This window comes from Lactuca saligna, chromosome 8, assembly GCF_052625555.1.
Source record: "Lactuca saligna cultivar CGN05327 chromosome 8, ASM5262555v1, whole genome shotgun sequence".
In the NCBI taxonomy this organism is placed as follows: Eukaryota; Viridiplantae; Streptophyta; class Magnoliopsida; order Asterales; family Asteraceae; genus Lactuca; species Lactuca saligna.
In genome coordinates, this window is record NC_136424.1 from 23,275,552 (window position 1) to 23,292,519 (window position 16,968).

General features: G+C 33.9%; 3 protein-coding genes, 1 non-coding gene and 1 pseudogene across 5 annotated transcripts; 4 read left to right on the top strand and 1 right to left on the bottom strand.

Annotated features, from left to right (window-relative positions):
• The first annotated feature begins 4,425 nt into the window (after positions 1-4,425).
• Positions 4,426-5,048, top strand: LOC145012243 (histone H2B.3-like). Its single transcript, XM_078971039.1, has one exon. The coding sequence runs from the start codon at positions 4,501-4,503 to the stop codon at positions 4,921-4,923; it is 423 nt and encodes a 140-aa protein (XP_078827165.1). The 5' UTR covers positions 4,426-4,500; the 3' UTR covers positions 4,924-5,048.
• Positions 5,049-6,039: 991 nt separating this feature from the next.
• LOC145010891 (histone H2B.3-like) lies at positions 6,040-6,667 on the top strand (annotated as a pseudogene).
• Positions 6,668-9,338: 2,671 nt separating this feature from the next.
• On the bottom strand, positions 9,339-16,664 carry LOC145011261 (pyruvate kinase 1, cytosolic-like). 2 transcript variants are annotated; one of them, XM_078969947.1, is made up of 17 exons: positions 16,338-16,511; positions 15,968-16,064; positions 15,379-15,476; positions 15,110-15,265; positions 14,939-15,016; positions 14,743-14,874; positions 14,551-14,631; positions 14,183-14,254; positions 14,015-14,104; positions 13,696-13,840; positions 13,507-13,595; positions 13,329-13,424; positions 13,191-13,258; positions 12,928-13,027; positions 12,798-12,857; positions 12,541-12,648; positions 9,339-9,723 (listed from the first exon to the last, which is right to left on the bottom strand). In XM_078969947.1, exons 1-17 carry the CDS (start codon positions 16,404-16,406, stop codon positions 9,709-9,711), a joined length of 1,554 nt encoding a protein of 517 aa, XP_078826073.1. In that variant the 5' UTR covers positions 16,407-16,511; the 3' UTR covers positions 9,339-9,708. The 2 variants fall into 2 exon arrangements, with proteins under 2 accessions (XP_078826073.1, XP_078826072.1); XM_078969946.1 differs by lacking the exon at positions 9,339-9,723 and adding an exon at positions 16,518-16,664 and having other exon boundaries at positions 12,355-12,648; positions 16,338-16,426.
• On the top strand, positions 10,881-12,421 carry LOC145011263 (phosphoserine aminotransferase 2, chloroplastic-like). The gene has a single exon (XM_078969948.1). The coding sequence runs from the start codon at positions 10,929-10,931 to the stop codon at positions 12,201-12,203; it is 1,275 nt and encodes a 424-aa protein (XP_078826074.1). The 5' UTR covers positions 10,881-10,928; the 3' UTR covers positions 12,204-12,421.
• Positions 13,069-13,153, top strand: TRNAM-CAU (transfer RNA methionine (anticodon CAU)). Its single transcript is given in 2 exon segments — positions 13,069-13,106; positions 13,118-13,153. It is a non-coding gene; the product is annotated as a tRNA-Met (tRNA).
• Positions 16,665-16,968: the final 304 nt, after the last annotated feature.

Here is a 16,968-nt window from a genome sequence, read left to right on the forward strand (position 1 = left end):
TCTCTTAGGTAAATAGGGAAACTTCGTCTCCAATGCCCCTTCTTTTGGCAATAAAAGCAAATTGACTCTTTTGGAACAACACATGGAACTACTTCAGACATCGCGTTTCTCTTATGATCAAACTTTTCGATCATTGCATGTCTTTCATTGCCATTGTCTATATCCATAGAGGTCTTGAAGGCAGATTCACCAATCAACTTTGCTTTTCTATTGCGCCAAACCATTGTTGATTCAGCAGCAATAAGCATGTAGGTGAGATCTATAAGTGTCACGTCGTGGTTCATCATATAGTACTATCTTACGAACTCACTATACGAGTTAGGAAGTGACTGAAGAACCCAATCAACAGCCATCGCTTCACCGACAACGGATCCCATCATTCTTAATCTATCAATGTGTGACTTCATCCCTAAGACGTGTGCACACACCGACTTGCCCTCTTTATGTTTACTTGCCAAAAGGGCTTGAGTGATATTGAACCTTTCAATTTTACAATCTTGTGGGTTAGGGACAATAATTGGAGGAGGAGGAGGAAGTGAAGCATGATTTCTTGTTCCTCGATCGAATCGTGGAATATCATCTTCATGTGGAATGCTTGTTCCACGGGATTTGAGAAGACCATAGTTGTCGAACTTTGACATCGGGAGAAAAACGAATTCAAGTTAGTTGATTGATTGAGTCCTTGGTAAATCACCCAAATGAAATTCCAAGGCTAGGACCCAACACAATATCCTACAACTCGGGAGAGGGATGTCGTAACCCAAATTGCAGAACATTTGAAGGTAAGTGAATGACGATTCACTAATTTCTACCATGAAAAACGAAAAATAATTTTAAGTTTTAAATCTATGAAAACTCCTAGATCCTTTGAGATTCATTGAACATTTCAATGGCATGTTTAAATCTGGATATGCCCCTCTTGTTTGTGACTGGGATGCCGAGGATCACAAAGCGGGTGTGAATAACCATGCAAACTACATGGTGCCCTCACATGTTACAATCACCTATTCGATGTGCCGGTAAACCACACACGCTCCACTGAATTATGACAAACATAGAGTCACCCTTTGCTACCTTTTCTTAAAACCATTTAGTATGCCGGTAAACCACACACGCTCCACTAACGTCTTCGCAAGGGCACAAAGTGTAATTTCATGGAATTGCATCAATTCACTTTTGCCTAAGTAACTAAGATTGGGAATTTGAAAAACATTTAGTTACTTTGTATTTCATTATACTTATAATGGAAGGTTTCGTCCTATCCTACCCGTTCGGCTAACGACCCTCCACTAGTCAAGAGTGCGGTGGGTAAGAGTGGATACCCATTCAATCGCCATTTTATAGGCAATTTCCTTAAACACCCCTTATAGACCAGCTTCGTGAATGAGGCCTACTAACGGTAAGACTGACTTTTACTCATACATATATATAATGTTAGACTTTTAATGTTATATATAGTATAGGGTGTATTTTATACTTTTAAAATACTATATGGTTAACTTTAAGAATTATACTTTTAATTCAATTAAATGGTTAACCTAAACTTTCATGGATTTATTAAATCTCTTTTAATTATACTCCTTAAATAATTAATAAAACCATAAGGGTGTGATTTGAACTTTTCAAAACATTACTAGGGTTTTAGAATTTAACATTTCTAATTAAACTTTTAATCAACTTTTAAATTCCAAAACTTGAGGGCAAATTTTGAAACCTTTTTTCAAAACATTAGGGTTTTAACTATTTAAATTTCAAAACTTCAAAACTTTTTGGTTCAAATTTAAACTATAAAACCTAAAGGGGAAAATATGAAACCTTTCATAACAACAAGGATCAAATAACAAATAATTTTAAATTAACATTTAATCACATAATTATCCATATTTGATTTATTTAATGATTTCTTGCAAAACAATTTATCAATTTACTCAAAATAATTAATCAATTATCTTATAAGGAAACAATTATCTTGTTAATTGATAATTATCTTTAATTAGATCAAGAATATAGTCATATATATCATAAAATCGGATTTATATTGATCTAACATGATAAGGTAACTATCCATATGCAAAAACAGCAAGAAATCCCGAGATAAGCATTATCCGACGAGTTGACTCGTCGAGTCAGGCATGGACTCGGCGAGTTCAGCCATGGACTCGGCGAGTCCAGCCTCCACAATCCAAAAAATCGAATTTTTCAGTTATACAATGCATCAATACAATTGAAACCAAGCTAGTCTCTGATACCACTGATGGGTTTTGGTCATAAGACATCCTATGTGCTCGTACAAACCCTAATGCTTGGATCTTGGTTTCTCTATTGTACATGCTTTGAATCCAAGACTATAAACCCTAATTCTAGCATACAAGTAATCATATTAATATGTAATTAGGTTTAAGATCATACCTTGATTGTTATGTAGCAATAACAATCCCAAATCTCCTTGTATTGACTTTGGAAGGCTTAGAGTCACAAGTGTCACTCCTCTAATGGCTCACAAACACCATAAGCAAGAGGATGAAGAGGAGAGAGGTTGGAGGCTGCCAAAAACGTGTGTAAACCCTTACAAGAAACTTAGCCACGTTTTTGAGCCTTAAGGGGTCTTTATATAGTTGGGCTATTAGGGTTATCTAACAAGGAAACCCTAATTTGGATGCTTAAGCCCTAAGCAACCCATAGACTCCTTTAATTAAGCCCATGGACGATTTCCTTATGGGTTTCCCATTAGAATTCATCCATCCCTTAATACAAGGCAATCCATGGCCCAAATTGCAATTATCTTATAATTACAATTCCAGTCCCTTAAGTTTAATTAATCTCTTTTAGTCACAAAACTAATTACCAATTAATTATTGACTAATATTAATTAAACAATATGATTTCTCCTTTAATATATTATTCCCATAATATATTAATAAATCATATTTAATCCTTACTCTCCATAATTCATCCTATCAAGTTGCTTTGGTGAAGGCAACCCAAAATGACCATGCACCATCGGGTCAAGTACATACCAAAATAGTTATGGACTTAGACACTAATCCAACAATTATATCATGCAATTCGTGAAGATCCATAACCTATCACTAGCATATTATTCTAACATATCATAATATCAAATAACAACGTGATAAATTAGGGTCTATTTACTGGCTCTGACCATTCATACACATCACATCCTTTTTTATTATTTTGAAAACAATTTGAAAATCATTTTAAAAACCTTTTCCCTTAGTTCCGAGGTTGGATTCACACAAGTGTTCCTCTAATTCAATCAAACAAAGGCTCTGATACCAACTTATAACATCCATAAAAATCACAATAAATTTAAACTTCTAAAATCAACCCAACTTCATGAAGTGTTTACAAAAATAGTTTTCAAAACATTTTCCAAACACCAGATTCTCCCAAAATCACAAGTCATAAACAAGAGGATGTGTACGACTATGCCTTCGCCTTCTTGCGTTCATCTGTATTACCTGAAACATAACCCAAAATTGTAAACCAACGCTTAGTGAGTTCCCCAAAAGTACTACCACACAAACATAAACATAATAACATACAACATGCATATAATGCCTTCAACCTTACTGAAACACCGCACTGGCCTACAGACTATCTGGAACACTCACAGAACCTTCAGCACGACTGGAACGCTTTACCGAACCTACAACCTATATGTACTGTTCTCTAGCCCTTCGGCCTGGTACGTGTCTCATGCCTGCAGTCTATCTGGGATGCCCTAGGTCTCTTGGCATTCGGTCTATGCTGGTCCACCTCAACCTAACCACGCATACCATGTTGATATATAAATATCAAATAAATATACATATAACAAACAATCAGACATATATTATAGATCACTAAGAAGAGCATAATCCTATATACTAGCATATGGATCTAACAAATCACTACAACAGGATAACATGCTATCACAAAACATGATATCTAATTCAATGGTCTGACCTTGGTGCTTTCGACCTGCAAGTACATTGAGAAAAATTCACCTCACGAATTTGACAAAAGTTGATGAGGTATTGACTCCGAATCTCAACTTTAACCGTCGCCTATCCAACCAATTGATTTATTGGTTTTTCAAAAAACTAATAAATTAAAAAAGAGTTTAACAAACACTAACATTTTAGTTATAAAAATGGTTTTTCCAAAATAAAGGTTAACAAGCCCTAAATCAGGTCGGTGCTTTTTGTAAAAACTAAAAAAGTAAAAAATAAAACTAAAAGAACCCCACGTTAAGCAATTTCTTTCCCGCGACAGCAAATATTTGAAATATTCCAATCAAATACGAACTAACTTCATCTACACCGTCAAATCCGTAATCATGTAGATCCACGGTGTAGAATGATTATCCGCGTCAATAACATCGACCAATCAGAACGCATATCTCGTTTGTATTTAAGCAACGCAAAATAAGTTTTATCAGCACAACCGGGTTCACTTCCATTTCGTTCATACACAACATTTTCGTTCTCTCTACAAATGGCACCAAAGGCGGCAGAAAAGAAACCGGCGGAGAAGAAGCCAGCCGCTGAAAAGGCTCCGGCAGAGAAGAAACCAAAAGCGGGGAAGAAGCTACCAAAGGATGCATCAACGACCGATAAGAAAAAGAAGAAGAACAAGAAGTCGGTGGAGACATACAAGATCTATATATTCAAGGTTCTGAAGCAGGTTCATCCTGATATCGGAATTTCAGGAAAGGCTATGGGTATCATGAACTCATTCATCAACGATATATTTGAGAAGCTGGCCCAGGAATCTTCAAAACTCGCAAGGTATAACAAGAAGCCTACCATCACTTCCAGGGAAATTCAGACCGCTGTGAGACTTGTACTTCCCGGTGAATTGGCAAAACATGCCGTGTCTGAAGGTACCAAGGCTGTCACCAAATTTACCAGCACTTAAAAATGTCTTGAAGGTGTTTATCCGCAATTTTCGATGTAAAGGTTTAAAATTTGAAGTGCTTGTAGAAATCTTACAGTAATCCACCAGTTTTACGTGATATGGAAGTAGTATTTTTTCAGCTTTAATGTCACTTTCTATAACTGAATTCGACTGCATATGTCTTCCTCTAATTTCATTACGTCCATATCTTAATTACTGAAATGCGAAGGTATATAATTCAATCGAATAGGAACGGATGAGTTAATTCTTCCTTTTTTCCCAAATTCGTCATGGATTTGAATTTTTCGTACGTCATTCTGGTTTATTTTAATTCCCTTTTGCCTAAAATAACAACTCATTTGTAATGACGATATAACTGTGAATTTGGATTATGAGCCCTTGTTTTATCTTTTATGTAATTGAAAATAAATCGAATTACCAGGGTTTGTTGAAGATTAGAAAAAAGTTGTTGTATCTAACTTGGCGAAAATTGCAGTCGAAGAAACTATAATTTTCCTTGAGCCATTTTCAATGCTGAACTTTTAAGTATTAGTAGTTATTGATCATGGGTTGCTTAAGTTTTAGATTAGGAATAATGTAGGAAGATCAGGATTGTAATACCCGTTATGTATCATGACATCTTGATCTTGATTAACATATGGATGATGAAATCAAGTTTATTTATTTAAGTGAAAACCATAATTTTTGTTGGGAAATGTTATAAAAATAACATGTAATCGGGAAAAGAGACAAGATCATGATGACCATGGCTACTCAAGGTGTATAAGATCACAAATTGTCTAACATTAGTGTCTTGTATTTAATTAGAGATAAATGATTTAGATGATGATGGTGTGAGATTTTTGGGACTTGTGATGCTTGATTTTTAGTTGAATTGACGATTTTTTAGGCTTCTTTATTTTAAAAATGGTAAACCTACAATTTGAACGGCAAACATAAACCTACACAAAACCAATGCGAGTTGTTTATCACGAAACACCAACATTATTTTGGGCTTGGTACGGTTTGAGCCTTGGTCATCTGTTAATCTTTTCAAATTTATAAAACCAACTTTTGTTGTGACACATATTAAAAAAAACAACCGAAATCGAGAATCCATTCACTAGTAAAAAATAGTTCGCTTGAGTAAATTGTTAGAAGTTCTCCAACAAACCAACCTTTGCAACATCAACTTCCATTATCATCATCTCTTACTTCATCAGTCCTCATACCTACACAAAAGCGTGCCAACTTTCCATTCGTCTCTCATTTAAAATGGCACCAAAGGCGGTTGAGAAGAAACCGTCGGAGAAGAAGCCAGCTGTGGAGAAGGCTCCGGCAGAGAAGAAACCGAAAGTTGAAAAGAAGCTACCAAAGGATGCATCAACGACCGATAAAAAGAAGAAGAAGAACAAGAAGTCGGTGGAGACTTACAAGATCTACATATTCAAGGTTCTGAAACAAGTTCATCCTGATATCGTAATCTCAGGATAGGCTATAGGGATCATGAATTCATTCATCAACGATATATTTGAGAAATTGGCACAGGAATGTTCAAAACTCGCGAGGTATAACAAGAAGTCTACCATCACTTCTAGGGAAATTCAGACAACTGTGATACTTGTTCTTCCGGTTGAATTGGCTAAACACGTTGTTTCTGAAGGTACCAAGGTCGTCACCAAATTTACCAGTGCCTAAATGTTTTCATATTTTCGATGTAGAAATTTCGAATTTTAAATTAGATGTCTAGTTCTTACAGGAATCAACCATTATCGAATGATATCAAACCATTATTAGTTCTCTATTTTGTTTCTTAACTTGGAATTAATTTAAATAGACTATTCAAGGTGTGTAATTACACACTTGAATCGTTGGTTTAAGTTGCTTTTATATTATTTTAACCTCTTAATATCGAAATTGATGGTACATTTAATCCTGGTCTAACTAAAAGGACTTTTGTCAAGGTCAATCAAAACATGTTTTGGGTATGTGACAAACAAAAGAAAGATCCTTTCGAATAATATTTAAATTATTTTTTTGCAAAAAAACTTTCAAGACTATACGTTAATGTAAAATCAAATTAAAGCTAACTCTTTGTTACAACTGGAATATTTCTGTTTGTAAAATAAATTGAAGTCGTATAAAAACAAATAAATCAGTGTTCTGGAAGAGAAAATATAATTATGATGAATGAAACCGAAAGTACCACAATTGGGATTAAACTACTTTTATTTGACAAATTATTTGACAATCGCAATATTAGGAAGCAACAACGATTTTTAAATAAAATATTAACCTTGTAAAATAGTCTTTTTTTTTTTTTTTTTTAATTGGTAATTTGAATAGATAAAAGTCCAAGGATGGCAAACTCGATAATTATGTAGAAAGGAAGGGTATTCTTGGGAACGTGACTCTCTCACCTACCCAACAAACGACGGCACACACCGCTGCTTTTACTTATTCCAGGCCCCTCACCAACCAAGTAGTTTACACTTTACTCTATTTAAAAATAGATCTAATATTTTGACTTGACATAGGTTTTGAAAGTATATTTATCAATAAGATTTGTGGTTCACAATCATCATAATTCATAATAATATATCACAATTATTCTCAGTGCATAAAAATAACTGGTAGGTGATTCCGGTTTTGCCTAAATTATTTTTTTGAACTTAAAAATAGAAGTGGTACAAAACTGTTTTTTGACTTAAAAAATGGGTCAAAATTGAATAAAAATAAAAAGACGACCAAAACTTACAATCTTAATAAAATTCAAGGAACATTTCTGTCTATGTTCACAACGGTATATTGCCTTTCATATATATATATATATATATATATATATATATATATATATATATATATATATATATATATATATATATATATATATATATATATAGGGTTAGGTTCATTTGAGACCACCCATATTTTGTGAGACCGTGAGACGTATTTTTTTTTTTTTTTTTACTTAATTCATGTTCCGAAAATAATATTTAAAAAAAGAATTTTTTGATTTTTCCATTTATTTTGCATTTTAAAATTATTTTTAGAATATGTACAGTGTAATATTCTATTTAGAATATTTCACGTATTTTTAAAAAAAAAATAGATTTTTTTTTATTATTTTTTATTTTTTTTAGTTAATTCAAATTCCGAAAATAATATTAAATTTTTTTTTTAGATTTTTCCATTTATTTTGCATTTTAAAATTATTTTTTAGAATATATCAGTGTAATATTCTATTTAGAATATTTCACGTATTTTTCAAAAAAAAAAAACGGATTTTTTTTATTTTTATTTTATTTTTTTATATTTTTTTTTAGTTAATTCAAGTTCCGAAAATAATATTTAAAAAAAGAATTTTTGGATTTTTCCATTTATTTTGCATTTTAAAATTATTTTTAGATTTGGTCTCACGGTCTCACAAAATTATTTTTACATATTTCTTCATGATTTTTTTTTCTTCATATTTATCATTTCAAAAATATATTACTCCTTCAAAAATATAATGATTAAAAGGGATAATGATTTAAAAATATAATGTATTTTTCTAGTTTTATCGGTCATAAAGACTTTTTAAATCGAAAAACATATTACCTTTTTAAATCATTATCTCTTTTTAAAAACAAAAAATAAAGACCGTACATGTATAATTACACACATATACCATATATACATCACATATTGGGATAATTATAAAAATAATAATTAGAAATGTGACCTAATATAACCATTTTTCTTGAAGAAATTTATATAATGACCATTCTTTTTAAAATAGAACGTTTTAGACTGATTGATTTTGTATCACACTAACTGTTAGAAGATCGTTAATACGAGACTAAAAGAATATGAACTATGATATTACATTACATACATGATTTCAAATTCAAACTGCTTATTTCATATTTCAAATAACATTTTCATTAAACTTGCATTTTGGGTTGAGGGAATGGCAACCAATCTAATAATGACGATGCACTCTTGTTCAAGCCTCAAACTTACCAATGCAAACTCAAACTCAACTATTTCCTAGATGCCATTGTGATATTCAAGCTATGTTTATAGTTTTTTCGACTAACAAAAAACCCATGTAAGTATTTATTTGGTTGCTCATGTTTTCAAATAGTGATAGAGATTGTACGTATTTTGTGTGTTTATGATGAATTACTACTTAATAATTGGTACAAGGAGAAAATTATTGAAATGCAAAATGCTTTTGAGTAAGATGACTCACTATCACCCAAATATGTAGAAACAATTAAAGAAAACAATTGCAAGTCTAGTGTTTTATTTTTGTTTGTTTTTTTAAATTAGTTTGTGTTTTGGTTATTTTGATATTGTTTAAAACTTATATGTGAGTGAATGTCATTATAAGGTCCTCCTATCATTTTGCATAATTTTATATCATTTTTGTGAAAAAACGATAAACTAAATTTTCCCAACATCAACGTTTCTTATATCATTTGAGGATTAAGAAACATAAGGTTTTCAAGTTACTTACAAATCAAACCTCACTACAAAACCCTAATATACTCTTAGAATGAAACACTCAACCTACACTACAATGATCAAGAACAAAAGGATGATAAATCACACAAAACATTACAATTATGAAACCCTAACAAGTGAGAGAGAGAGAGAGAGAGAGAGAGAGAGAGAGAGAGTATTAGGAGCACAAAAATGATCTGGATATGACGAAACCCTTCACATCTCACCAATTTATACCCCGGGTCTTGGATATTATCCATGGATAAGATCCGCGTGTCATACCTATAGATTGAAAGAAGCGAGTCGCAATCCACATCATTCCCAAAATACCTGGAATAACTCATTATAAAAAAAATTATTTGATTAATGCGACAAAACCAGGAATTGTAATATGGACACAAAACACCTAAACTTAATAATTAATTAATATATATGAGATTTAATATTAAAAAATACCTAGTATTTTCGACACCCCCCTCAATCGAAATATTTATTTTTTCTTTTTAACAACATCAATAAGCTCTATTTTATTTTGACAAAAAATTAGGTTGTGTAAAACATAATGATTTAGTAAGAATGTCAACATTTTGATCAAAAGAACTGATCTTAACCATTTTCAACACATCATTATAGATTTTTTCTCTAACAAAGTGAAGATCTATTTTAAAATGCTTAGTACTTACATGAAAAATCAAATTAAGAGCCAATTTAATTGTTGAATCATTTCACAAAAAAACAAATACATGAGTAAGATCTTTTATACCCAATTCAAACATAATTTTCAAAATCCAAATTATTTCACAAGTAATGAAACCATGAACTCTATACCTGATTCAGTAGAAGACCTAGAAACAGTAGATCGTTTCTTACTCTTCCATGAACCAGTGAATTATGAAGTTAAATCATATAAATAATTTCAGACCTCCTTATGGATAAACACTTAGCACAATTTGCATCTATAAAACCTTTTAACTCAAACCCATTAGATTTAGACAAAGCAACCCAATTTCATGGATTGCTTTTCAAATATCTTAATAGTCTCAAAGTAATTTTTAAATGAGATTTTCTAAGTTTGTGCATATAGCCATATATAGACTAAGAACCTGAACACCATAAGAAATATCAGAGTCTAATAATGGTGAGATATATTAACTTTCCAAATCTTAGAGAGGGTATGGAATGCCGTTAAGGGATGTAGTGTATATTTTGGATTTTTTTTTTAATAGATCGACAACTAAATGGGTCGAATCAATAGGATCTAGGTCCTAAAAAACTAATTTCAGATTATGTGAATGATTCACAGTGAATCATAGTCATTTTCTATAATTATGAACAATCATTTGGTCATTTTTGTGATTAAAGATAATGCGATACATTTATGCGATTATCTTAAAATGTTTGTTTTTAAATATATAGTAATTGATTTTATAAACATATAAACATATATTAATTATTATTTTTATATTTTGTCCTATATATACACATACATACACGCCCTCAAAATCTGCATCCAACCTTCTAATTTCAAGGCAGCCATGGCAATGTCAGCCAATACCCCTCACACCCTCCTCTTGAAAAACCCTAGCATCTTAAAAACCTCAACCACCACCACCCCTTCCACCCATGCCTTCCCGATCAAACGCGCCACCAACAAGCCCATCTCAATCACATGTTCATACTCCGCCACCGTCGCTGCACCACCATCTTCGGCCTCCGCTCAAGATCGGGTTTTTAATTTCGCTGCTGGACCCGCCACGCTGCCCGAAAATGTTCTCCGGAAAGCCGAATCGGAGCTCTACAATTGGCGGGGAGCTGGAATGAGTGTTATGGAGATGAGTCACAGAGGGAAGGAATTCCTCTCAATCATCCAAAAAGCAGAGTCAGATCTGAGAAAGTTACTCGATATCTCCGAAGATTACGCCGTTCTCTTCCTCCAAGGCGGCGCCACCACCCAATTCGCCAGCATCCCTCTCAACATCTGTAAACCCGAAGATCCCGTTGATTACATTGTGACCGGGTCGTGGGGTGACAAGGCATTCAAGGAAGCAACAAAATACTGTAAGCCTAAGGTGATCTGGTCCGGTAAATCGGAGAAATACACCGCGATTCCGTCGTTCGATGAGTTGGATCAGAACCCGAACGCCAGGTATTTGCATATATGCGCGAATGAAACTATTCACGGCGTAGAGTTCAAAGACTACCCGACACCTAAAAACAAAGACGCGCTTCTAATCGCTGATATGTCCTCCAACTTCTGTTCAAAGCCGGTGGATGTTTCCAAATTCGGGATCATTTACGCCGGAGCTCAGAAGAACGTCGGTCCATCTGGTGTCACGATAGTGATCATAAGGAAGGATTTGATCGGAAACGCTCAAGAGATTACACCGGTGATGTTGGATTACAAGATCCACGCCGACAACAATTCGTTATACAACACACCACCTTGTTACGGGATTTACATGTGTGGATTGGTGTTTGAAGATCTGTTGGCGCAGGGTGGTTTGGTGGAGGTTGAAAAGAATAACATGAAGAAGGCGCAGATTCTCTACGATGCGATTGATGAGAGCAAAGGGTTTTACAGGTGTCCGGTTGAGAAATCTGTGAGGTCGTTGATGAATGTGCCGTTTACACTTGAGAAATCGGAATTGGAAGGTGAGTTTGTGAAGGAAGCTGCTAAAGAGAATATGGTTCAATTAAAGGGGCATAGATCGGTTGGTGGAATGAGGGCTTCGATTTATAATGCAATGCCTTTTGCTGGTGTTGAGAAATTGGTTGCTTTCATGAAGGATTTTCAAGCAAAACATGGGTAGATTTTAGAAATTAGACAGCATTATTTGATGTTTGTTTTGTAGCGTTTTGTTGTTGGTTGATCTGTTTTTGATGTTTTTGTTATGTTATGTTACAAGTCTCGTTTGTTGGTATCATTTGGGGAAAAAGGGATACATGAAGATTATTAGGTAGTTTTGTTGAATCATTCTGGGTGATGAATACTTCAAATGGAATAACATAATCTGGTTGTTTTTCTTTCTGGCTAGTTGCAGAATATGTGTATTTATTGTACAGACATGTCAAATTGTTGATTAGCCGAATCAGAAATATGATTTACTCTTGAAGCTCGATGATTTTGACGACAGAATCATCACCAACCTTTTGGCAAATGACAACACGATCATGTGACTTGATGAGACCAATGGCTTTTCCATGATCCAATGAGATGTTTAAGATTGACTCATTTGTTGCACTTGTTGACTCGGCCTGTTTCCAAGTAATGGAATAATATAAAATAAGAAATCGTGCCTCCATTGAGTTCTCATAAAAGTAGAGAAGACTTTGGTATATGAATATATGATTGCTGATGTGGCACTAAAGTAAAAAGAGATTTTGGAGAAGTGTTCTAATCTTACCGGATGTCGAGGATCTGCAAGTATTGGAAAGAGACCTCTAACAATAAGAGTTTGTCTTGCCTAGAAATAGAAGATGTGTTATTTTACGTGAGTAAATAAATTAAACCATTTGATAATGTGTTGTGTGTACCTCAAAAGCGCCAGTAAATGTCCATCGTAGTTGATTTGTTTTGAGCCGAGGAATGACAACCGATATGACAGGCATTGTTGGTCTATATTTTGCTATCAATCTGCGATAACAAATATATAAAATCAGATTGTTAATCACAATGGGGTGGTGGCGCAGTTGGCTAGCGCGTAGGTCTCATAGCTAAAGAGTGATCCTGAGGTCGAGAGTTCGAGCCTCTCTCACCCCATCAATTTTTTTTTCTCTCTCAATGCTTACATACAGACCTTGCAGTTCTTCCTGATGATGTGAAACAGATGATAACAGAAGCCTTGACCTTGATGGCAGCGCGCACCTAGATCAATAAAAAAAAATTAAAAAGACCCAAAACTGAGGCGAAAAGGAAAGTTTGAATTGAATACTACCGCAGAGGAAGCAATGGATTCCAAGTGGGACATGGGTTCTCCAACATATTTAACAGTTGTCTTGAAGTATAAATCTTGATTGAATACCTTCTCTGACTGCAAACAAGATTTAAAGGAGTTAATAAAGTAATCTTAGAATGGTATTATTTAAGGAAAAAAAAACTTTAAGGAAATCTACCTCTGCACAAATTTTACCAACAATGGAGATAGTATCAACCGGGTATAATCCTCGCAAAGTCTCAGCACCTAGAATAATTGCATCACTTCCTGAACCAGAAAAAGAATATCAAATTAATGAAACATGTTTTTTTCTCCATCGTAATAAAAAAAAAATGAAAAACACCATAAAATAAAGCAACTAAGTTACCATCCAATACGGCATTGGCAACATCAGTTGCCTCTGCTCGAGTGGGTCTTAAGTTGTCGGTCATGCTGTCCACAACACGCGTAATCACTGCTGGCTTTCCAGCCATGTTACACTTGTAAACAGCTGCCTTTTGAAACAAAAACACCTAAACAGAAATATTTATTAGTTACAATTAATTAAGATATAGTATGTGTTAAAAAGCATGAAGTAGTTAGTGTAGACAGGAGGCCACTTTTGAAAGTGTGGATGATCTGAAATATTTTCATTCTAATTGAGCAATACTTCTTTCAATCTTAAAGTTTTGAGTTATAAAATGAACCTTCTCTGGAGGTAGATCTATGCCAAGGTTTCCTCGAGAAAGGATTATACCATCTGCTTCTTGTAGGATCTCATCAAAATGGGTAAGGCCCTACAATAAAAACCAATTCACATATGTATTTCAGAGACAATTTGATTACATACAGCTCGAAAAATGTGGGCATCGCACCTCAAAATTTTCAATCTTTGCAAAAATCAGAGTTTGACTCAGATCGCCTAATTTCGAGAGGTAGTCACGAGCCTGCATGATAGAATCACAAGAATAATGGAGAAGATTATAATTTTAGCTTTTAAAACTAGAAGATATGCTAGTATATTTTTATTATATTCTTATTTTGGTTTTGCTGAAACATGTTTAATGTTGTAGTTTTGTAAATTATAATTAAATGATACATAGACCAGTGTTAAAATTCCACTATCTTGGCATGATTTCAATCATCATTCCATTAAATCAAATAGATCCTATATATTATCAGCATTCTATTCAACCAATAAAAACCCTAAATATTATCACTTGGTAGGAAGAAGAGTTCTTACATGTCGAATGTCTTCTGCATGACGGGTATATGACAAAGAAAGGAAGTCTATCTTGTTACGCACTCCCCATGTGCTAATAACCTTCAATTTTCCATAAATATTACAACTTAAATAGTATATGATAAGAAACATTCAATGGAACTAAAAAAAAAAAAAGAGAGAGAGAGAGAGAGAGAGAGAGAGAAACTTCACCTCCTTATCTTTATCAGTGAGAGTTGGCAACTCAATACGTATTTGGGATACATGCAAGGTGAATAACGAACCAGATAGAGTAGCAGAATTCTTTATCAAACAAACAACATCTTCTCCTTTCACCTCATTTACCTGTGTATATATAAATCAAAATTTGATAATTTGCAAATCATCCAAGGTTATAATTTTGCCTTACCTCCAACCATACTGAAGTTGTTTCACTTCCTGTGAACAAATATTGACCTATAAATATTGTATCACCAGTCTTCACTGCCTGTAAAGATAAAAGTCCAAGCAATATCATAAAGTTTATATTGAAGCTCTCATATTCTGAATCAAGCTTAACAATCTCAACATAATTATTTACCTCTGAAAGCCCACTAAAGTTTATTGGTAAAAGATTGGAAGTGGCTTCTTTTTCTTGATTGGGTGTGAGAATGACCAAGGTTTCTGCTTCCAGAGAAATAGGATGCTCAGTTTTGTTCACAACTTGCAACTCTGGACCCACAGTGTCCAACATCACCTGGTAGAAAGGATGCAAATAAACTTATATATAATTATCATATTCTGACTTAACAAGTGAGTGATATTCAGACAGATAGTTTTTCATTCTTTTGGTGCAGGAAACAAACTTACAGCACATAGCTTTTTTGTGCTCCTGATAGCCAGCTTAAGATTTTCCAGTGTCTCTTGATGAAATTCCGTGTCACCCCATGAGAAATCAAACCTTGCAACTACACATACAAAAAGAGAGAGATAAGAAGGTTTCAGGGACAACATGACTCCAAGATAGATTATTCAGTACTGTAGTACACTTAAACACTTAAGACAATACATCAGCAAGTTCGTTATGGAAAAATTGTCAAATTAATGAAAGCATTTTCAGTTTTTAGTTCAGCTATACAAGTTCAACAACTTTCCATAACATAAACAGGATAAACACAAAGCAAAATCCTCCAAAACCATAGATGTATTTCATCTTGTGTTTTCACATGATAAGCAACTGAGTCAGATGCTTGGATATTTGAATGAATACAACCAAAATATGCTAAACTGCAGGAAAATGAAGTATTAATAGAGAATTGAATCTTCAAAGGTAAATATAAACTCCTGAGAAAGTCAAAATTCAAAATTTTGACACATTTGACCGTGAAGTCAAAATGCATCTCCTATAAACCCGAGGTAGTTCTAAATTCTGACTTAAACAGTAGAAAGTGAAGATCACCTGACATCCCAGCTTGAAGGCAGCTCGAAATGATTTCAACGGATCGCGATTTCGGGCCCAGGGTTCCGACGATCTTCGTCATGGCGGGAAAGAAGCTCTAGACAACAGTAATCAAGCAGGCGTCTCGTTTACATTTAGGAAAAGGTTGAAAAGGAAAATTAAAAGACAACAGTCTCAACTTTTCCAATAACATCTAATCTAATACCGAAAATTATTACATAAAACCTCTGGCAATCTCACAAGTTCGAAATTCAAGCAATCAGAGACACGATTACTGAAATATACTGAAAATTATTGACCTGGGAGCTTAGAACAGCAAAAAAAAAATGAAAATAAATCGAAATTGTAATGGTTTGACTTTGATCCTTACAGGTTTAGAAGGCTCGAGAATTGAAGCCATTCGGATAGGTTCCTCGAGTTGCAAGTGATGGGAATGCATTTTCTCCGATGAATTTACTACTACAAACAACTACTAATTATCAGCAAATTGGAAAAAATAAGCGATCGTTGTGTTAAGAGTGCGAAATGACGAGTCTGATGAAAAGCAGACTTTCTGTTTGTGGAGGGAGAACCGTCGCCGATTAAGATCCAGATCATCAGAGAAAGAGAGAGGTCCTTTTTTCACGTCTGAAATGGCTGAATCTCCAAAAAAGGTACAAGTATTAAGCGGAAGATGCAAATCCTTAGAGCTTTAAACTTTGAGTTCGACATTTGTAGCTCTGGAAGATGGATTCATATTAGATAAACCCAAGTACACGTGGCACTGGGACAAGTTCTCATGCGTGATTATTTATGGTCCCCACAAAATTGTTATTTTTCCAAGGTTTTTTCCCAACTTGATACTGGATGACGTGGATACTGTAATTTGAGAGATTGTTTGGTACACGAAATAGAAAAGAAAGAGATAAAATGGATCCATTAACTATTTTGCAGTTTCAAAAAATAAATAAATAAATAAATTAATTAAAATTCCACATAACCGTTGAAATAAATTTATTTCC